Consider the following 23,870-nt stretch of genomic DNA (forward strand, 5'->3'; position numbering starts at 1 on the left):
AAACCACAAGCATTTCCGTAAACTTTTGTTTAAATCACAGGTGCCATTTCTGTTCAGCATAGATTGAAATTAAAAGAACCACAGGGTACCTTATAAGGGAACACTAAATGACAATACCATATTCTGATCTAAAACGAAGCTGGTCAGGAAAAAGTCCTACATTTTGTCATTTCAAGACTTTAACCGCTTCGAGGCCAGGTGAAGTTAAACCTATGCCTTTGTCTGTGAATGTTTAAAGTCATTAGGAATCTGGAAAAAAAACAAAAATCAAACATTTACTCAAGGAAAGGCAAGGTCCTATAGACTTCCTGCTCATACAGATCTCTCGTTTTAGCGCAGTCACCCCCTGTAGCAGTATTCGACCGATCGGTCAAATACTGCTCTTTGCCGCTGCAGGTTTCGAAAGTATTCAGGAGCCAAAGTGTTCCAGAAGAAGGGTGACTCCGTACTGCACCTGTGCGAGCATCCTCTCTTGCACGCTCACGTCTGCGCAGTACAAAGCTGTCTGACTTCAGGAGCTGCCTTCTGCGATGGATTCAAACGGGGGAGCCAGCGTTGCAACCAGGGGACCGTGAGAGGAGCGGGAAGGCTCTATAGGGCCCAAGAGCCTTCACTCTGCTTAGGTAAGTATTATATTTGATTTTTCTTCTTTTTCCAGGTTTCCATTGACTTTAATCCTGACAACAGATTTAACTACACCGGCTCCACCTGCACCGCCACTAAAGGTAGCCATACATCTAGCAATGTATGGGCAGATTCGACCAAGAGACAAATCTGATGAGAGAGATTTTCAGCTGCCCATACACCACAGGTCAATTCCCGATCAATTTCAGGCTGAAATCGATCTGGAATCAGCCTTGTGCGCCTCATCCGCCACCTCGCCGCCCCAACGCTGTGCCTCCCTAATGTAAATGTCCCAGTGCAAATGTGTACATTACCTCTATGCAGCCTCCACTTGTCACCTGCTGGCTTCCGGGATTCCGTCTCTGCATACGTGGTGCGTTTCCTAGCAATGGCGCACGTATGTGAGGCGTGCATGTATGCAGACGGAATCCCGAAAGCTAGCGAGGGACAAGCGGAGGCAACAGAGAGCTAATGTATACATTTGCACGGGGCACACTTACATTTGGAGGGACAGCGTTGGGGGGTTTTGGCGTGCTCGTTGAGAAACTGCATGCCATACCGCCTTTGTCTATTTTAAATAAAACCCTTTATCTTTATCCTTGCCCCTGTACGCTTATATACCGCTGTCTCTGCAGCAGTCTCCCCTTTGATCCATATCAGCCACCGTCGTAACGTCCAGGTGCTGCTCGCTATGTAAATTATGCTAACACAGAGCGAGCGTCCTGGTTTCCATGACTGCGCCAATGCAGGAGGAAGCCCAGAGAGTAACGTCGCCCTAACCACGCGAACCTCAGCCGGATCTTGGAAAGCTCAGTCGCCAGCTCGGCCAAGAGAGACACAAGCGCACTTTGGCTGAGTACGCTGTGCCAGCCATCTAGACATCAGGTGAGACCTGCCTGGCAGGGAACACATTAACCACTTGAGGACCTAGGGCTTTCTACCCCTTAAGGACCGGCCACTTTTTTTCCATTCAGACCACTGCAGCTTTCACGGTTTATTGCTCGCTCATACAACCTACCACCTAAATGAATTTTGGCTCCTTTTCTTGTCACTAATAAAGCTTTCTTTTGGTGCTATTTGATTGCTCCTGCGATTTTTACTTTTTATTATATTCATCAAAAAAGACATGAATTTTGGCAAAAAAATGATTTTTTTAACTTTCTGTGCTGACATTTTTCAAATAAAGTAAAATTTCTGTATACATGCAGCGCGAAAAATGTGGACAAACATGTTTTTGATTAAAAAAAACCCATTCAGTGTATATTTATTGGTTTGGGTAAAAGTTATAGCGTTTACAAACTATGGTGCAAAAAGTGAATTTTCCCATTTTCAAGCATCTATGACTTTTCTGACCCCCTGTCATGTTTCATGAGGGGCTAGAATTCCAGGATAGTATAAATACCCCCCAAATTACCCCATTTTGGAAAGAAGACATCCCAAAGTATTCACTGAGAGGCATAGTGAGTTCATAGAAGATATTTTTTGTCACAAGTAAGCAGAAAATGACACTTTGTGAGAAAAAAAAAAAAAAAAAAGTTTCCATTTCTTCTAACTTGCGACAAAAAAAATGAAATCTGCCACGGACTCACCATGCCCCTCTCTGAATACCTTGAAGGGTCTACTTTCCAAAATGGGGTCATTTGTGGGGTGTGTTTACTGTCCTGACATTTTGGTGGGTGCTAAATTGTAAGCACCCCTGTAAAGCCTAAAGGTGCTCATTGGACTTTGGACCCCTTAGCGCAGTTAGGCTGCAAAAAAGTGCCACACATGTGGTATTGCCGTACTCAGGAGAAGTAGTATAATGTGTTTTGGGGTGTATTTTTACACATACCCATGCTGGGTGGGAGAAATATCTCTGTAAATGACAATTTGTTAATTTTTATAACACACAATTGTCCATTTACAGAGATCTTTCTCCCACTCAGCATGGGTATGTGTAAAAATACACCACAAAACACATTATACTACTTCTCCTGAGTACGGCGATACCACATGTGTGGCACTTTTTTGCACCCTAACTGCGCTAAAGGGCCCAAAGTCCAATGGGTACCTTTAGGATTTCACAGGTCATTTTGAGAAATTTCGTTTCAAGACTACTCCTCACGGTTTAGGGCCCCTAAAATGCCAGGGCAGTATAGGAACCCCACAAATGACCCCATTTTAGAAAGAAGACACCCCAAGGTATTCCGTTAGGAGTATGGTGAGTTCATAGAAGATTTTATTTTTTGTCAAAAGTTAGCGGAAAAAGACACTTTGTGAAAAAACACAATTAAAATCAATTTCCGCTAACTTGTGACAAAAAATAAAATCTTCTATGAACTCGCCATACTACTAACGGAATACCTTGGGGTGTCTTCTTTCTAAAATGGGGTCATTTGTGGGGTTCCTATACTGCCCTGGCATTTTAGGGGCCCTAAACCGTGAGGAGTAGTCTTGAAACGAAATTTCTCAAAATGACCTGTGAAATCCTAAAGGTACTCATTGGACTTTGGGCCCTTTAGCGCAGTTAGGGTGCAAAAAAGTGCCACACGTGGTATCGCCATACTCGGGAGAAGTAGTACAATGTGTTTTGGGGTGTATTTTTACACATACCCATGCTGGGTGGGAGAAATACCTCTGTAAATGGACAATTGTGTGTAAAAAAATCAAAAGATTGTCATTTACAGAGGTATTTCTCCCACCCAGCATGGGTATGTGTAAAAATACACCCCAAAACACATTATACTACTTCTCCCGAGTACGGCGATACCACATGTGTGGCACTTTTTTGCACCCTAACTGCACTAAGGGGCCCAAAGTCCAATGAGTAACTTTAGGATTTCACAGGTCATTTTTGTTTCAAGACTACTCCTCGCGGTTTAGGGCCCCTAAAATGCCAGGGCAGTATAGGAACCCCACTAATGACCCCATTTTAGAAAGAAGACACCCCAAGGTATTACGTTAGGAGTATGGTGAGTTCATAGAAGTTTTTATTTTTTTGTCACAAGTTAGCGGACATTGATTTTAATAGTTTTTTTTTTCACAAAGTGTCATTTTCCGCTAACTTGTGACAAAAAATAAAATCTTCTATGAACTCACCATACTCCGTACGGAATACCTTTGGGTGTCTTCTTTCTAGAATGGGGTCATTTGTGGGGTTCCTATACTGCCCTGGCATTTTAGGGGCCCTAAACCGTGAGGAGTAGTCTTGAAACCAAATGTCGCAAAATGACCTGTGAAATCCTAGTACTCATTGGACTTTGGGCCCCTTAGCGTACTTAGGGTGTAAAAAAGTGCCACACGTGGTACCGCCGTACTCAGGAGAAGTAGTATAATGCGTTTTGGGGTGTATTTTTACACATACCCATGCTAAGTGGGAGAAATATCTCTGTAAATGACAATTGTTTGATTTTTTTACACACAATTGTCCATTTACATAGAAATTTCTCCCACCCAGCATGGGTATGTGTAAAAATACACCCCAAAACACATTATACTACTTTTCCTGAGTACGGCGGTACCACATGTGTGACACTTTTTTGCAGCCTAGGTGCGCTAAGGGGCCCAACGTCCTATTCACAGATCATTTTGAAGCATTTGTTTTCTAGACTACTCCTCGCGGTTTAGGGGCCCTAAAATGCCAGGGCAGTATAGGAACCCCACAAGTGACCCCATTTTAGAAAGAAGACACCCCAAGGTATTCTGTTAGGTGTATGGCGAGTTCATAGAAGATTTTATTTTTTGTCACAAGTTAGTGAAAAATGACACTTTGTGAAAAAAAACCAATAAAAATTAATTTCCGCTAACTTTTGACAAAAAATAAAATCTTCTATGAACTCGTCATACACCTAACAAAATACCTTGGGGTGTCTTTTTCTAAAATGGGGTCACTTGTGGGGTTCCTATACCGCCCTGGCATTTTACAGGCCCAAAACCGTGAGTAGTCTGGAAACCAAATGTCTCAAAATGACTGTTCAGGGGTATAAGCATCTGCAAATTTTGATGACAGGTGGTCTATGAGGGGGCGAATTTTGTGGAACCGGTCATAAGCAGGGTGGCCTTTTAGATGACAGGGCCTGATCCGATGGATAGGAGTGCTAGGGGGGTGACAGGAGGTGATTGATGGGTGTCTCAGGGGGTGGTTAGAGGGGAAAATAGATGCAATCAATGCACTGGGGAGGTGATCGGAAGGGGGTCTGAGGGGGATCTGAGGGTTTGGCCGAGTGATCACGAGCCCACACGGGGCAAATTGGGGCCTGATCTGATGGGTAGGTGTGCTAGGGGGTGACAGGAGGTGATTGATGGGTGTCTCAAGGTGTGATTAGAGGGGGGAATAGATGCAAGCAATGCACTGGCGAGGTGATCAGGGCTGGGGTCTGAGGGCATTCTGAGGGTGTGGGCGGGTGATTGAGTGCCCTAGGGGCAGATAGGGGTCTAATCTGATAGGTAGCAGTGACAGGGGGTGATTGATGGGTAATTAGTGGGTGTTTAGGGTAGAGAATAGATGGAAACACTGCGCTTGGGTGGTGATCTGATGTCGGATCTGCGGACGATCTATTGGTGTGAGTGGGTGATCAGTTTGCCTGCAAGGGGCAGGTTAGGGGCTGATTGATGGGTGGCAGTGACAGCGGGTGATTGATGGGTGGCAGTGACAGGGGGTGATTGACGGGTGGCAGTGACAGGGGGTGATTGATGGGTGATAGGTGATTGGCAGGTGATTGACAGGTGATCAGTGGGTTATTACAGGGAAGGACAGATGTAAATATTGCACTGGCGAATTGATAAGGGGGGGTCTGAGGGCAATCTGAGCGTGTAGGCGGGTGATTGGGTGCCCGCAAGGGGCAGATTAGGGTCTGATCTGATGGGTAACAGTGACAGGTGGTGATAGGGGGTGATTGATGGGTAATTAGTGGGTGTTTAGAGGAGAGAATAGATGTAAACGCTGCGCTTGGGTGGTGATCTGATATCGGATCTGCGGGCGATCTATTTGTGTGGGTGGGTGATCAGATTGCCCGCAAGGGGCAGGTTAGGGGCTGATTGTTGGGTGGCAGTGACAGGGGGTGACAGGGGGTGATTGATGGGTGATAGGTGATTGGCAGGTTATTGACAGGTGATCAGTGGGTTATTACAGGGAAGGACAGATGTAATTAATGCACTGGCGAATTGATAAGGGGGGGGTCTGAGGGCAATCTGAGCGTGTGGGCGGGTGATTGGGTGGGCAGATTAGGGTCTGATCTGATAGGTAACAGTGACAGGTGGTGATAGGGGGTGATTGATGGGTGATTGATGGGTAATTAGTGGGTGTTTAGAGAAGATAACAGATGTAAACGATACATTTGGGAGGTAATCTGACGGCGGGTTTGCGGGCGATCTAATGGTGTGGGTGGGTGATCAGATTGCCCGCAAGGGGCAGGTTAGGGGCTGATTGATGGGTGGCAGTGACAGGGGGTGACAGGGGGTGATTGATGGGTGATAGGTGATTGGCAGGTGATTGACAGGTGATCAGTGGGTTATTACAGGGAAGAACAGATGTAATTAATGCACTGGTGAATTGATAAGGGGGGGGTCAGAGGGCAATCTGAGCGTGTGGGCGGGTGATTGGGTGCCCGCAAGGGGCAGATTAGGGTCTGATCTGATAGGTAAAAGTGACAGGTGGTGATAGGGGGTGATTGATGGGTAATTAGTGGGTGTTTAGAGGAGAGAATAGATGTAAACAATGGATTTGGGAGGTGATCTGATGTCGGATCTGCGGGCGATCTATTGGTGTGGGGGGGTGATCAGATTGCCCGCAAGGGGCAGGTTAGGGGCTGATTGATGGGTGGCAGTGACAGGGGGTGATTGACGGGTGATTGACAGGTGATTGACAGGTGATCAGGGGGATAGATGCATACAGTAAACAGGGGGGGTGGGGTGGTCTGGGGGGGGTCTGGGGAGAATCTGAGCGGTGGGGGGTGATGAGGAGGGGGCAGGGAGCAGGGGGGGGGGATAAAAAAATAAATAGCGTTGACCGATAGTGACAGGGAGTGATTGATGGGTGATTAGGGGGGTGATTGGGTGCAAACAGGGGTCTGGGGGGTGGGCAGGGGGGGGGGGGGTCTGATGGGTGCTGTGGACGATCTGGGGCAGGGGGGGTAAAAAATCAGTGTGCTTGGTGCAGACTAGGGTGGCTGCAGCCTGCCCTGGTGGTCCCTCGGACACTGGGACCACCAGGGCAGGAGGCAGCCTGTATAATACACTTTGTAAACATTACAAAGTGTATTATACACTTTGTATGCGGCGATCGTCGGGTTAACATCCCGCCGGCGCTTCCGTATGGCCGGCGGGATGTTGCGGCGGGTGAGCGGCGCCAGGCGGAGGCGGAGGATCGCGTCACGGATGACGCGATCGCTCCACCCATGCCCCTACAAGGACCGCCGCCATTTGTCAATACGGCGGTCCTTGCGGGGTGCACTTCCCGGCCGCCAATTGTACATACGGCGGTCGGGAAGTGGTTAAAGTGTTTATGCAAGATACTCAGAATGCCCCTCCTTTCTTTTTGCACCTTGAGATAAGGTGGCCATGCACAGGTTGATATTTTTTATCAATATCAAGCGAATTTGATCATTTGATTGAATGTTCTAAAAAAATCGATGCACAAGTTAGATTCTTGAGAGCCCGGTCAAGCGTTTCTCGAGATGTTTTCGTTTATAAAAAAAAAAAAAAAATGCTTTCATTGACTTGCATTAAAATTGCTGCAAAACAGCAGAGATTGTGATTTGTTCAAAAAAATTAAATAAATCACGATCACCGCAATTTTGCCTCGATTTTAATGCAAGTCAATGGGAGCATTTAAAAAAACAAAAACAAAACTAAAACGTTGTGAAAAACGCTCTCCATTGCGTCTCCAGCGACAGCCCGACCTCAGTTGAGATCCCCAAGCATGTGGATGAGGCTTTATTGTATAGCTTCTCATCCTTCTCTCCAGGACAAAAGTTCAGATACGCATTAAAGCATCCCGTCGTTCGTTTAATAGGTTTATGTGCATTTTAGAAAAGCAAAGTTCCCATTTAACAGAGGATATGTGCTATATCTTATATGGTATAAAATGTGCTACTTACGTCTATAAGGACTGCAATGCCAGCAATGAAAGCAATAAGATAAAAGGTGAATCTCCAACTGTGAAAAGAATGCAGATATCTCAGAAAGGTCAAACACATCAACCAACAGCTGACAATGGTGTTCATGCCATGCCCGATTTTTACCAAAGACGGGTCCGTCAGACCCTCCAGCGGAGCAGTCATTCTGCCGACAGTAGCACGCGTGTACAAGCTGTCGGCAGACTGATAAGACTATTCCGATTTTGATAATTTTTCTGATCGATTTTCTCATAGAAGTGAATGGAAATCGATCAGAAAGTAAATCTGCCCCCCAAAAAAACCTCATTGTGTGCACCCAGCAACACAGTCTATCATTTCTATCTTTACAACAAATCCGTTAGTGTCACCTTCACACCCAAGACTAATGGCAGAGAAGAACTTTCATCACTGCATGACAAAGGAGAGATGTACCAAGGCTTGGCAAGATCTACTAGAGTGACCTCATCCAGCTAAATGGGCATTTGTGCTGCTCCTGTCATCGGATCACGTAGCTTATGATTCAAATCCCTGGTATCCATTACTCACTGCTCTGCCAGGACTCTGCAAGTGCTATTCCTTCTGGTTATATACTGCTCTAGGACACTGTAATCCCAATTGTTAAAAGTGGGATGAAACTCCATATTAACTGAACAAAATACAAATAAATAATCCAATAAGAAATTTATTTAGCTTAGCTATACTGATTTTAGATTTCAAGATCAGCTTTATGAGAAATGTGACCTGAAAAAAAAAAAAAAAAACTGCTGGTTTCCATTTTTAATGTTTGTCTGTGATGCCAAAAGCGACAAGACTAACAACCTAGCTCAGTGTCAATTTACTGCTTATGTTACAGATTACTGACCCTCCCAACATCACCTGAATAACAGATTTACATCACTGTCTAAACTCTGGAAAGCGAGGGGGGGTAAGTGGATTAAAGAGAATCCGAGGCGGATGTATTAAATCTTGACATGCCTCTGGGACCTATTAAGATTTAATACATCTGCCTCTGGTTCTCTTTAAGGTCATAGTGTCCTAATCTTATCTGAAATGGGATGTTCCTGCAAGCTTGTTACTGTAGCAAGGAAAAAAAACAAAAACAAAAAAAAAAACTTTCCACAATCCTGCTGGCACAGCACAGTACAGCAAAGGCGCACAGACCAGGCAAAATAATAATAATACAATTTAAAAAATGGGGACATATAGAGACCACTTTTAGTTAAAAAAAAAAAAAAAAAAAAGAAGAAGAGGGGGTTGTTTACATATATATTTGGGGCACTAACAATTTTTAACATAGGACAGAGTCATAACGAATGCAATTTTCATATCTGATGCAGACATTTCAGAGAATTTCGCTTTTAAAAAGTCAGTAATTTAGACCAGGAACCACTGAGAAAACATCTGGCAGAAGAGTGGGTGTCCCCCCATCAAACACAGCACTCTTTACCAAAGAGCAGATTGCCTGGCTCCACCCACCTCCTCCCTCTGCTGTTTAGAGATTAATTCTTTGTGAGCAGCATTGCAGCTATACTCTCAATCAAAGGAGATCAGAAATGATAGAAAAAATACTGGCTATCGTTCCGTGCATATGTCCTTTCACTCCATTTTCAATTGATATCCAATCGGAAAAACAATCAGAAATCTGATTGGAATTTGGGGGTAAAAAAAAAAAAAAAAAAAAAACACATTGCAAAGGGTGTGGTGTTTGGTAGCCATTCTCTCTGATTGATGTCAGATCTAAATATCCAATTAATCACTTGCTCTAATGGGATGTGAAGTAAAAATAGCATGGTGTGTACCCAGCTTAAAGAGGCACTTAAGCCAGGGAAAAAAAAAATTGTTTTACTCTCTTGGGGCTTCTACCAGCCCCCTGCAGCCGTCCCCGTGCCCCCGCAGTCGCTCTCGGATCCTCCTGTCCCCCGCCGCCAGCCACTTTCATTTTGCAGACAGGCCACAGCATCTCCTTCTATGTGTTCCCGTTCGCAATAGCGTCCTGCACAGACCTGCATTGCGGACAGGAACTCGTAGGAGGAGACCGGCGCAATAAGCCTGTCGGCCGAAAAGTGAAGTAGCTGGCAGCAGGAGACAGGAGGATCCGTGAGTGACTGCGAGGGCACGGGACAGCTCAGGGGGCTGGTAGAAGACCCTGGAGAGTAAAATGGATTTTTTTTTCTTAGGCTTAAGTATCCCTTTAAAGAGTTTGGACTCCACCAGCCTCCATATACCTCTTACTTCAGTTGTCCTTTAACCTCTCCAGCGGTATGGACAGAAATGTCCATCTATAAAAACATGCTGTGAACAGTATAAACGTGCATACACATTAATACTCTCCTGCACTGTATACTAGACCCTTGCTTGACACATTTTGGCAAGTTACAGGAAAAAAAGTTTTAAAAATAAATTTTATCACTTTTTGCAAAGAAATCCTGGGAAAATTGAACGCCGGGGAGGTTTTAAACTGTTTTTTCTCAAATACTCCTTTAACAATAGATGAGATTTGAGGTCACATTCATATAAAAATATAGAACATTTTGAAGGGTTCACAAACTTCCAAGCACCACTGTACAAAAGAATATTAATCAGGTGGTGCATGGGCTGCGGCTCCCATGTAACATACTGAGGTGTTGGGACTATATACTCTTTATTTTATACACATGAACCATACAAATTCAGTTAAAATAATCCTCAATCTCTGAATATTACTGAAATAAACACGATTAGCCTCATGGAATCCATGACCCACACTATACATAACAGGGAAGAGGCATACAAACAGACATGGATACACTGGAGTATGTTTGTTGAGACAGCTGAATACAGAGAGGCCATAGCAATCGCCTAACATCTCTTCCTGGACCACTTCTCTCCCCTTTGGCATTCAGTATTGAAAAACTTGGAACATGCATTTACTCTTAGCACCATATAGGATGGACCCTCGGGGCATTTCTGGGACCCTGCAGGTGAGCCAGACTACTCTTTTCTCCCCCTTCCCCCTTATTTTCTCTCCTCATTTCCTACAACTCTTTACACTCTTCTCAGTGATATTCTGGATTAGGGGAGTCCGGTTTTTAGGTCTCCTTCCTCTTGATGTCACTTTCCTCTATGTTGCCAGACGGTACATCTCCTCGCAACACACTTAAATGGGTTCTCCTTTTAGGTCTATAGAGCGGGGAAAGGCAGAGGTACCCAATCATACCCTCTCCAATCTTCTGCCTCTAGTCCCCCTGGTGGATTGATCCAACTGGGCCCCAGGAGTTCCTTTGTTAAGCTCTATCACTTACCTGAGGGCCGTGAATCAAACGCCTATATTTCTTGCCCTTAATTTAGGGTTACCTCTCGCCCCACCCTGCTCTAGACTTTGATTGCACTTTTATTCAGTGAGTTAGAGACCGACTAATCTAACTTCCGGTGGCGCTGGTTTGCCACCTCACATAGAGCCTCCCATCAATATATCACAAGATGTACTCTACTCTTTGCAAACATGTTGTATGCTATACATGTCTATTTTGTTTGTTATCATATGATGTTCTCTTTAATGTTCTATATCATAAGGCTATGATTAAGGAGCCTTTCTGAGCTCCGATACGCGTGAGCCTTGTGTGTATCTTCTGATGTGTCAATAAAATTGAAGCATTCTTTTATACCCTACCCATGGTGTAGCGGAATATCCTTCGTTTGCTGTTCTATATCACCTTGCCACCAGCATGTTTCATTTGACGTTATCCTTTATAATGAAAAATCTTTAAATAAAGAATCTTCAAAAAAAAAAATAAAAAAAAAAATAATGAATCAATGAAGATGCGCACGAGGCGGTTCTGAGTCCTATAAGCACAGCACTTCTCTCTGTCCCACTCTCGTTTTAGATGGGTTAATGAAGACAATGCGTAATTCATACTATAATAGCTATAGATCTATATGAAGCACTGAGGCTCAGTCACCATACATAATGCCATTTAGGTCGCTGTGTAACATAATTCCAAATTACAGTAAAACGTCTTAAGAGGTAATCACCTGGTTGCCAGGTTACACCCAATATCACAATCACAACTTCTGCTGATGCTTACAAGGCATTGTCAGCAATGGTTACTTCCCAGCATGCTAACAGTGACTTGTTTGCAGCCATCACCATAGAGGCAACCGATCCCTATGCAAAAAATACACTGATCTTTAAAGTGACAGCTTTCTAATACTCAAATCAATTAAACAACTTAAGCGAGAGGGATATGGAGGCTGCCATATTTATTCCCTTTTAAAGGACTTCCGAGGCCAAATGTTCCCCCAAAAAATAAAAAAGTTAGATACCTGTATAACTTTGGTGGACACGGAGGACGCCGTCCGCGCCCTCCGTGCCGTTCCGTCGGTTGCCTGGCTATCCTGCTGACCCTGTGCCTCGAAAAAGGTACCCACACACTAGATTGATTTCCCATCAATATAAAACAGATTTGATCACTGATCGAATCTGCTGTGAAATCATTAACACAAATGTTGACCGATCGACCGATTTCCATCCAGGTTCGGTCCAGACGGAAAATTTTGCTCGATCGCTACTGCAGCTACTGGTTTACTGCTGATAGACTTCTGTCTGGGGCAGATTTATCAAGGCAGGCACAAAGAAAATCTGCAGCAAAAGCCTATTTTATCATAATTTACCCATTGCAGCAAGAAAAAAAATAAAGCCATTAACTTCAAATAACAGACAAAAATAGGAGTAGAGGAGCACAGCAGCAATCTTCAAAATTGGATCGATGTGCCTCAGCGGGGACTACACAGCATTGCAGCCCATCAATTTCATGGGAACAGAGACGCTGGCACCATCTTCTTATGATTAGCTCTTATATTTCAGGGATAAAAACAGAAGTAGAAACGTTTTGGAGCATACAGGGCTGTGGAGTCGGTACAAAAATCATCCGACTCCAACTCTGACAGCTTAGTTTATGAAGCCATTGACTCCAACTCCAGGTACTCAAAATGGCTCCGACTCATCGACTCCGACTCCTTAGTCTAATACTTACCAGGGCTGTGGATTTTGTACAGAAACTATCCGACTCCTTCGTTTATAAAACCACCGACTCAGACTCCAACTCCAGGTACGCAAAATTGCTTTGACTCCAACTCTACAGCCCTGGAAACATATGAAGGAACCTCCGCAATTTATATACAACAAGCACCAACCAATTGGCTGATTGTGGTGTTTGTTGCATATAAATTATGGATGTTCGTTCATATGTTTCATTACGCATATGAATGACTTGAAAAAGAATCTCTTACCTACGCTCAGAAATGTTGCTACTTATGTTTCTATCCATGAAATAAAAGAGCTATTCATTACAAAGATGGTGCCAAGTGTCTCTGTTCCATTGACTTCAAGTAACGGCTTTCAAAATCTCATCTCAATTAATGCAGTGTCTGTCTATCCAGGGTAAAACTCTACAATCCACCCAGCATTGATAAGTGCGCGCACACAAACCAGCTGGACTGACCCATTGCGCACACACAAACCAGCTGGACTGACCCATTGCGCACACACAAACCAGCTGGACTGACCCATTGCGCACACACAAACCAGCTGGACTGACCCATTGCGCACACACAAACCAGCTGGACTGACCCATTGCGCATACACGCACACACAAACCAGCTGGACTGACCCATTGCGCACACACAAACCAGCTGGACTGACCCATTGCGCACACACAAACCAGCTGGACTGACCCATTGCGCATACACGCACACACAAACCAGCTGGACTGACCCATCGCTCTTACTGCAATTCCACTTAATAGAAGGTTATAAGGTAATTCTAGTCAAAGCAATGATATGTTGAGGAAATTTTACATTTGTAAATATGTCAATTGCACATACGCTACACACAATAACTGCTCATCTCTGCAATTCTCAATGGACTTCCATTTAATCTGAGAATGAAATTAAAGTGGCTACATTTTTCCTCTAAGTCACTACAGCCCGTTCCAGCCATATCTCTGGCCTCAAAGAGATATACCCATAAGGAATATGCAGTAATCTACTACAGTCTACCTCAGTCACAAACTCCATGAACTTCTCCAGGGCTTCTTCCGCACTCTGGAACCTCTTCCCTCAACCCATTCTTGTAACATTCAATCTGGCTATAAAATCCCACCATCGTGTCCTTACTCTAACTCTGTCACTGAGTAACCACAAATTCCATTTCCTGTACCTATTGTTTACCATGTTCCTCCACCTTCTGAACTACAAACATGATGGGGTGGGGTCCTCCTCTCCTTCTGTGTCATAGTTTGTACTTATTTGTAATCTGCACAGTGCTGTACAGTGCGGTGGGTGCTTTAGACATAAAATACATAAGAGTATAAATTACATGTTACTGAACCTTTAATACAGTCTGCCTTGCTGTATGACGTTGCCCTAGCATAACACAACTTAGATTATCAGTACCTGGCTTCTCGGAACTTCTTCTGTAAACTGGGCCGGTCCTGATTTCTCCGCCGCCGAAACCATCTTTCCACCTGGCGAACCGTAAGCTTACTGGATTTTGATAGGGTCTCCAAATCACCCTGAAAGAGAAAAAGCAAAGCAGCTCATAAATACAGACACTGTGCGCCTGCTGACCAGAGAGGTTTAACTGAAAATCACTAATTAAGGAGTGAACCTTTGACAGCTGTCCCGTCAGGTGGGCGACACCGCTGGGCCGGGCTGCAGCACAACACGTGCGATGCTTTGAAGGGGGGGCGATGAAGGAAAAAATAGCGGCATGTGCGTGACGTAATGGGGAGTGGTGCAAACAATGGGATCTGCGTCGCTGGGGTTGAATAGATCCGCCGGGTGGATTGCTCGCGAGTTGGGGGTTGGCGGTTGCCATACACACACCTGATTATCAGCTGAGGTGGTCGAGGATAACCGTCTCAGCAGACTTAAAATAAGGCGTGTATACGGCCTTTAGCAAGTAGAGGTGTTTGCCTGCAAGAAATTCTGTAGCCCATTAACACAACCACACTCTGCATTAATTAAGCTATGTACACACCTTGGATCCTTCTCACCTGAATTCATGATCGGGCCCAGGATCATTTCAGGTGGTATATCTACAGTCTGTGTGGCTTCCATATTTATTTCCTCTTAAATACAGTTATACCAGTTGCCTGGCAGTCCTGCTGGTCTCTTTGGCTGCAATAGTGGCTGAATTATTCACCTGGACCAAGCATGTAGCTTCTTGTCAGAAACAACTTATTTGCATGCTTATTCAGGGTTTATGGCTAAAAGTATTAGAGACAGAGGATCAGCACGGCAGCCAGGAAATTTGTTTCAAACTGAAAAAATATGGCAGCCTTGATACACCTCACTTCAGGTTCACTTTAAAAGGACACCTGAAGTGAGAGGGATATGGCAGCTTCCATTTATTTCCTCTTAAAGTGGAATGAAACCCAACATTTCTTCTTTGCTCTAAAAGATTACTTACAGCATATAATATACTATTTTTTTTTAAAGTAAAACAGCATTCAAAGGGTTAAATCACAGGGCTGACTTTTTCTCCTGCAGGGGCAGCCGCATCCAAACTGGTGACAACCTTATCTTGTGTTTACATTCTTCACTTGATATAAACGGAACTTTGTGAACTTATAATTTCTATATGAATAATACTTGAGCACAAAAGCAAATATGATAATTGTATGGGTTATAAACAGTAGGAAAACTGAATATTTTGTCAGAGTTTAAAACTTTAAAGTGGACCTGAACTCAGAACGTCCCTTCTGCTCTAAAAAGATATGCAACAGCCTAATAACCTTTAAACAAAAAATATGGTAAATCCAGGTCGATCTACTGCTGGCAGCAGATCAATGGCCCATAGGGTTGCATTGGATCTAATGGTTCAGTAATGCCTTTAAAGCGGATCCGAGGTGAAAAACTTTAACAAGTAACTTGTCTATATAGCTCATCTTAAAGGGGAACTGAAGAGAGAGGTATATGGAGGCGGTCATGTTTATTTCCTTTTAAGCAATATAAGTTGCCTGGCAGCCCTGCTGGTCTATTTCTCTGCAGTAGTATCTGAATAAAACCAGAAACAAGCATGCAGCTAGTCTTGTCTGATCTGACTTTAAAGTCTGAGCCACTGAAACACCTGATCTGCTGAATGCTTGTTCAGGGGCTATGGCTAATAGTATTAGAGGCAGAGGATCAGCAGGGCTGACAGGTAACTGGTATTACTTAAAAGGAAATAAACATGACAGCCTCCATATCCCTCTCTTCAGTTCCCCTTTAAGTTTACACAGCAAATCTAGCTGCAAACAGCGTCAATAGAATATGATTATTTCTTCCTGTGATACGATGACAGCAGCCATGTTGTTTGTAAACATTACACATAGTCAAGCTTATCTGCAGCCTGTGAAAAAAACCTAATCCCCCCTCCTCCTCCTCCTCCTCCCCTCTGCCTCTGACATCTCTGGCTAGTAATACCTCCCCCTCCTCCTGCCCAGGCTGAGCTCCCATGAGCCCTTGCTACTGTCTGAAAATGCCAAGGCTCTCTGAAAATCTGTGGGCGAGGATTGTTTAGTTTATAGGGAATTAGCGTATTAAAACAAAAAAGTATTTGGCTTGAGGAATGCCCTATAAACAATAGGAAAAGAACACAATTATGCAAAGTTAGTCTCGGATCCACTTTAAGGGGCCCATACACTGGCCGATTCCAGCCTTCGATCGATTTAATCAAATCGATCGATTGGAAATCATTCCCGATCGATCAATTTGTGGCCGATTTCGATCGATTTGATCTATCTGACAGGATGGAAGATCTAGGTCAATCTGCTGCTGGCAGCAAATCAATGGCCCATAGAGTTGCATTGGATCTAATGGTCCAATAATGCATTTAGATTGATTTTCAATTGAGTTCCAATAGATTAAAGGGGCCCATACATTCAGCCGATTTTCTGGCCGACCAATCGATCAAAATCGATCGATCGATTGCAAATCGGTTGGCCAATCGACCGATCGACGGCCGATTTCGATCGATTTCGACGTATTTCCATCGAACTGGCAGGGTGGAAAATCTAGGTCGATCTGATGAGATTGCTTATCAGTTTGCATTGGCCCTAATGGAAATCTGATGGCAAAAAAATGCCATCAGGTTGAATTTCAATAGATTTTAAACTGAAATCTATTGGAATTCTATCCTGGTAAAAAATGTTCTAAAACCGCATCAGATAGATCATCAGATGCATTTCTTCTCTATCTGCTGCTAATCTGAGGAGTGTATGGGCACCTTTAATTCTTAAAAGATTTCAGTCTGAAATCTATTGGAAATCTGTTCCTAGTGTGTGGCACACATCAGACTTGATAGGCATCTGACAGAAATCTATCTGATGGTAGAATCTGCTGTAAATCTATAAGTGTATGGCCACTGGATGGTGTAATGGTTAAGGGCTCTGACACAGGAGACCAGGGTTCGAATCTCGGCTCTGCCTGTTCAGTAAGCCAGCACCTATTCAGTAGGAGACCTTAGGCAAGTCTCCCTAACACTGCTACTGCCTATAGAGCGCATCCTAGTGGCTGCAGCTCTGGCGCTTTGAGTCCGCCAGGAGAAAAGCGCTATATAAATGTTATTTCTTGTCTTGTCTAGATCGATTTTCAATAGATTTCATTCTGATATCTATTGGAAATCTGTTCCTACTTTGCGGCACACATCAGATACATTTCAACACAGAAGGGTGTGTGCATCAAGCACCAAGTGAAACCTGATATTTCTAGCCTAGCAAGTTTGGCCCAATTGGCTTCATCAAGAGGCATTGCTCATGCAAACTTGCATTTGATTTCGCTTGCCAGAATATGTAGGGTTTTACAACTAATTACACCCAGGGCCGGCCCGCTCATGAGGCGGGGTGAAACTTTTGCCTCAGGCGGCAAATTTCCAGGGGCGGCACCCGCCCGTCCGTGGGTGCGGGGAGCCGGCCCGCCGAGCTGGAGGGGTAGCTGGCAGGACGGGGGTATTGGGCCAGCGGCGGGGAGGGGGGGGTCGGACCCCCCCTCCCTCGCCTGGGTCCCCCGTCCTCCACTCCCCTCCAGCCTAAATAGACGCAGCCGTATATGTAAGAGGCACGGGCGGGGAGACACTCACCTCCTCCTCGCTCCAGCGTGCGCTCCACTGACATCACTTCCTGCAACGCTGCAGGAAGTGACGTCAGTGGAACGCACGCTGGGAAGAGGTGAGTGTCCTCCCCGCCCATGCCTCTTACATATACGGCTGTGTCTATTTAGGCTGGAGGGGAGCGGAGGACGGGGGACCCAGGCGAGGGAGGGGGGGGTCCGACCCCCCTCCCCGCCGCTGGCCCAATACCCCCGTCCTGCCAGCTACCCCTCCAGCTCGGCGGCCCCCCAGAGCGGCCCCCCCCAAGGGGGGGGGAGGGGCGGCGGTGGCAATTTTTTTTTAAAAAATTGCCTCAGGCGGCAAAAAGTCTAGGGCCGGCCCTGATTACACCACAAAATGTTGCCCCGTGGGGATTAGTTCATGCTACAATTAGCACTAACCAGGAGCGCCGTGTGGAGGCCCACCATGCCCCCTTTGCATGATTTTGCTAATTTGCATAAGCAATGCCTCGTGATCAAGCCAATTAGGCCAGATTTGCAAAGCCACATAAATCAGGTTTTAGCTTGGTGTTTGATGCACACATTGCTCTGTTGTTGTGCAGACATATCAGATAGATTCCTGTTAGATTAGACCTAACAGGCATCTCACAGAAATCTGATGGTAGAATCTGCTACAAATCTATCAGAGTATGGCTACCTGTACAGCTGACACAAATCCTGCAATAAATATGCACTGTTTCTACTTCCTGATTCATGGAAGCAGACATATTCTGTCCTGTGCTTTCAAATGAGCTCATCTGCCATGGCAGTTGCGTGACATGCGAGAGATCAAATTACAACTTGTGATTAGACACACGAGGGGGAATAAAACTCTCAGTACATACAGAGGGCACTTCGGTTTTCCTTTTGTCCTGTGCAAGAGTTCAGGTCTACTTTAACCACTTTCCATCTAGACCTGGTTTCCCCCATATGGACCAAAGCAGTTTAGACATTTTATTTATCTCCCCATTTAATCAGCAATAACTTTATCCCTCTGTATGACACCTAAATTATATATGCATGTTTTTGTTCAAGAGAAACCAGGCTTTCATTTCGCTGTATTTTTTCCCCAAGAACAATTTTGTTTTCTATGCATTTTAATGTGAAAATTGGAAAAACAAAAACGAACGAAAAAAAAAAATACATCTCAGTTTTTACCAAAGCCAGTTTATAGCAAGTGCTACTGTAGAGGAAAAAAAACACAATTTTCCCATTTCTCCTGTTTTTCATAAAGTTAAAATTATGTTCCCGTCACAATTTATGGTGGTGATATTTGTTTCTGAAATAAGGGTGGCTTTTTGCTACAGTGTGTACTTTTCACTTAGAATTGAGAAAACATTAAAAAAATATTTCAAATGGTATAAATTAATTAGTCAGCCCCCCCCCCCCCCCCCCCCCCCAGTATAAGTAGTCAGATGTGACCCCAGTATTAACCCTCCCATAGGTAGCCAGGTGTGCACCCAGTATTTGGTTACCCCCAGTATAGATAACTAGATCCCCTCCCCCCAGTACAGGCAACCAGATGTGCCCCCAAGTATCAGCCCCCCCCCCCCCCTCCGCCTATAAATGGCTAAATGTGCCCCCAGTATAAGGGCCCCACTTTAGGTAGCCAGATGTGCCTCGAGAATTAGCTCTCCCCCCTCATAGGTAGCTGGATGTGCCCCCAGTATAGTCAGCTGTATCCTCAGTATTAGACCCCCCCCCCCCCCCCCCATACAGTGCAGAATTATTAGGCAAGTTGTATTTTTGAGGAATAATTTTATTATTGAACAACCATGTTCTCAATGAACCCAAAAAAACTCATTAATATCAAAGCTGAATATTTTTGAAAGTAGTTTTTAGTTTGTTTTTAGTTTTAGCTATTTTAGGGGGATATCTGTGTGTGCAGGTGACTATTACTGTGCATAATATAATTATTAGGCAACTTAAAGAGAAACTCCGACCAAGAATTGAACTTTATCCCAATCAGTAGCTGATACCCCCTTTTACATGAGAAATATAATAATTTTCACAAACAGACCATCAGGGGGCGCTGTATGACTGATTTTGTGCTGAAACCCCTCCCACCAGAGGCTCTGGTACCATACGGTACTCTGGGCAAACTGCCACAATGTAACAATGTTCACAGACAGGAAATGGCTGTTTACAACTGTCTGCAAGGCCAGAACAGCTAGAAACAGCTACATAACCTGCCCACAGTAAAAATGTCACCATGTAATACATGTCAGAATGTAAATCTGGGAGAGGAAAGATTTTACAATGAGCAAACACTGCCTAAATCATTTATACATAATTATGGTAAAAATTAAGCACTTTTTTTTATTACATTATTTTCACTGGAGTTCCTCTTTAAAGCGGAATATAACCCTGCATTTCAACTTTGCTCTAAAATATTATTTACAGTATATTATATGCAACCAGCATTTTTTTTTTTACTACTTTAACAAAAAATATATACCCATTTAAAATTATTTATTTTTACCAGTGAAACCAATATAACATCTCAACATTCACAAATATACATTTCTGACATTCAAAAACAAAACAAAAACAAATCAGTGACCAATATAGCCACCTTTCTTTGCAAGGACACTCAAAAGCCTGCCATCCATGGATTCTGTCAGTGTTTTGACCTGTTCACCATCAACATTGCGTGCAGCAGCAACCACAAGCCTCCCAGACACTGTTCAGAGAGGTGTACTGTTTTCCCTCCTTGTAAATCTCACATTTTATGATGGACCACAGGTTCTCAATGGGGTTCAGATCTGGTGAACAAGGAGGCCATGTCATTAGTTTTTCTTTTATACCCTTTATTGCCAGCCACGCGGTGGAGTACTTGGACGCGTGTGATGGAGCATTGTCCTGCATGAAAAATCATGTTTTTCTTGAAGGATGCAGACTTCTTCCTGTACCACTGCTTGAAGAAGATGTCTTCCAGAAACTGGCAGTAGGACTGGGAGTGGAGCTTGACTCCATCCTCAACCCGAAAAGGCCCCACAAGCTCATCTTTGATACCAGCCCAAACCAGTACTCCACCTCCACCTTGCTGGCGTCTGAGTCGGACTGGAGCTCTCTGCCCTTTACCAATCCAGCCACGGGCCCATCCATTTGGCCCATCTAGACTCATTTCATCAGTCCATAAAACCTTAGAAAAATCTCTAGAAAAAGTCTTTCGAGATATTTCTTGGCCCAGTCTTGACGTTTCAGCTTGTGTGTCTTGTTCAGTGGTGGTCGTCTTTCAGCCTTTCTTACCTTGGCCATGTCTCTGAGTATTGCACACCTTGTGCTTTTGGGCACTCCAGTGATGGCCAAACTGGTGGCAAGTGGCATCTTGGCAGCTGCACGCTTGACTTTTCTCAGTTAATGGGCAGTTATTTTGCTCCTTGGTTTTTCCACACGCTTCTTGCGACCCTGTTGACTATTTTGAATGAAACGCTTGATTGTTCGATGATCACGCTTCAGAAGCTTTGCAATTTTAAGAGAGCTGCATCCCTCTGCAAGATATCTCACTATTTTTGACTTTTCTGAGCCTGTCAAGTCCTTCTTTTGACCCATTTTGCCAAAGGAAAGGAAGTTGCCTAATAATTATGCACACCTGATATAGGGTGTTGATGTCATTAGACCACACCCCTTCTCATTACAGAGATGCACATCACCTAATATGCTTAATTGGTAGTAGGCTTTCAAGCCTATACAGCTTGGAGTAAGACAACATGCATAAAGAGGATGATGTGGTCAAAATAGTAATTTGCCTAATAATTCTGCACTCCCTGTAGATAGGCAGATGTGCCCCCAGTACTAACCCCCCCCCCCCATACATAGACAGATGTGCAACCATTATTGGGTCTTCCCCCAGTAGAGCCCAATGTGTCCCCCAGTATTAGGGCCCTCCAGCATAATTTAATGCTTCACCAACTTATCTCGCTCCCCCAGTGTGCCCACTTCTAGGCAGAACACCCCCCCCCCCCCGTACTGGGCCGCTAATCACAGCTCCGCAGTCAACTAGTTACTGCCGTATACACCAGGTCCCGTCTTGATGACATCATCAAGTCAAACGTACAGGGCTGACTGCAGAGCTGCGAGCATAGGATCTTGCAGCATGTTCCTGTGTGTGTGTGTGTGTGTGGGAGGGGGGCTAAGGAAGCTCCAGTTCCGTTAGACCAACTAGTGCAGAAGCAGGCTGTGAGTGGAGCGCGCCCGATCATTTACAGCACTGATGCTAAAAATCGTATATCTACATTCTTGTGGCTTGGATGAAGTCACAGAGGACGTAGATATACTTTAGCGGAGGCAAAAGTGGTTAAACAATACCAGTTGCCTGGCTGTCTTGCTGATCCTCTGCCTCTGATACTTTTAGCCATAAACCCCGAACATGCATGCAGATCAGACATTTCTGACTGAAGCCTGACTGAATTAGCTGCATGCTTGTTTCAAGTGTGCGATTTAAACACTACTGCATCCACAGAGATCAGCAGGGTGGCAGGCAGCACACATATCCCTCTCACTTCAGGTGTCCTGCTGCTTTGATTTCGACTAATCAAATGCATGTCCTGCTGATTTGGACAATGCATGTCCTGTTGACTTGGACTGGTCTGATCCCAAACTGCATGCAGTTGGCATGTAAGCCAGAAATATTAGCATTTCGTTAACCAGCTCTACTCAGCTCCAGGGCAGGAGGCAGAGCTAGCACTAACAGCCATGTGCCTGCATGTTCACTATAAAAAATAAATAAAAGTGCTTACAGACATCTGGTAAGGACAATGACATCCTACCTGTTTGGGATGCTTTGAGCAGCTTGTGTAGAAGGCCTCCAGGACAGAATTATGGGCAGCACGTAATTTCACCTTGTCTTTCACACCTAGTAGCCAGGCAAGCGGAGTGGCTGCATAGCTGCAAGGGAAATAGAATACAGATAAATAAACACGCTGCACACCATTACCTATACCCAGTCTGTAAATACTCTTCATCCTACAAATCATACAGACACGTGTGTTAAAGGATACATGGTAAGGCGAGAACTCTAGGTTCAAGCCGGATCCACATACTTCTGTGCATGGTCCGTTCTACTTATTCTCCACCAACCCCCACTAACCCCCTTTCCAATAACCCCTCTACCCCCCCCCCCCCCCCCCCCCCACACACACACACACACACACACACACACACACACACACTCCCTCTCCTGGTATCATAATCACTCTTTCAAAAATGTGACTTTTGGCTAAAGTCAAGTTTTCAGACGGAGAGGCGGTCGTGAGGTCACAGGTTTAAATACTTACCTGATTCTAAATAATCAGTACTCAGGTGACCTGCCCCGGGAATGCAGTTGTGGCCATGTTTCAAAGTCTGCTGAACCCCTTTGGAAACCTCCACCTGCCTTGCTGCAGCTTGCCCTCAGCACGACAGTCCCCAATTAGGCTGCAGCTGCCGAGCTGGTGGCGGGCCACAGCAACACAAATTGTGGTGGCCAAAGCCTCAGAGATTTGAGAAAAACACACCACAGATGCAATGCCGAGGGGGTGGAGCGATCACCTGCCTGGATAAATAAATTTGGATCACGTAAGTATTTAATCCCGAGACCCCCACAATCCTGTATCACTATGTGCCATGACAGACTTTTTTTTTACTTTAAGTACCCTTTAAGAAAGGAGGGGGAACTTTCAGTATATTTATTGCAAAAAAAAGTACAGAGGTCAGGTGCAGTGCACAAAGTATGGTGTAACAATTATGGATGCAAATGTACTATCATATGCATTTTATAAAAAAAAAATTTGAGGCTGAACATGGTCTGTAAAGGAAACCATGTCCTGAGGTGCCCAAGTCAGAGTCCAGGTCTTAATCTGATACAACATTTGTGGCATGGTTGTTGCATGACAAGCCAAGATAGTAAACCTTGCACTATGCCCAGATATAATAAATTATAGTAAATAAAAGCTGACACAGATGCCAGTATTCAACGATTCCCGAATGCTTGGTGTAATCAAAGAACTTCAAGGCACGCATGTGACAAACATGACTGAATAATGAATAAACACGGCAACTTCA

The 23,870-nt window shown here is 44.5% G+C and overlaps 1 protein-coding gene across 4 annotated transcripts in view; it reads right to left on the reverse strand.

The window, feature by feature from the left end:
• Positions 1 to 23,870, reverse strand: part of CERS2 (ceramide synthase 2) — a 145,442-nt gene that overhangs the window by 27,030 nt on the left and 94,542 nt on the right. For all 4 annotated transcript variants that reach the window (XM_068253270.1, XM_068253272.1, XM_068253271.1 and 1 more), the window contains 3 exons: positions 22,598 to 22,715; positions 14,151 to 14,269; positions 7,701 to 7,758 (listed from right to left, as the gene is read on the reverse strand). In XM_068253270.1, the coding sequence (XP_068109371.1) occupies positions 7,701 to 7,758; positions 14,151 to 14,269; positions 22,598 to 22,715 (295 nt within the window). The remainder of the gene's footprint in view (positions 1 to 7,700; positions 7,759 to 14,150; positions 14,270 to 22,597; positions 22,716 to 23,870) is intronic.

The sequence above is a fragment of the Hyperolius riggenbachi genome, chromosome 9 (genome assembly GCF_040937935.1).
Source record: "Hyperolius riggenbachi isolate aHypRig1 chromosome 9, aHypRig1.pri, whole genome shotgun sequence".
Classification (NCBI taxonomy): Eukaryota; Metazoa; Chordata; class Amphibia; order Anura; family Hyperoliidae; genus Hyperolius; species Hyperolius riggenbachi.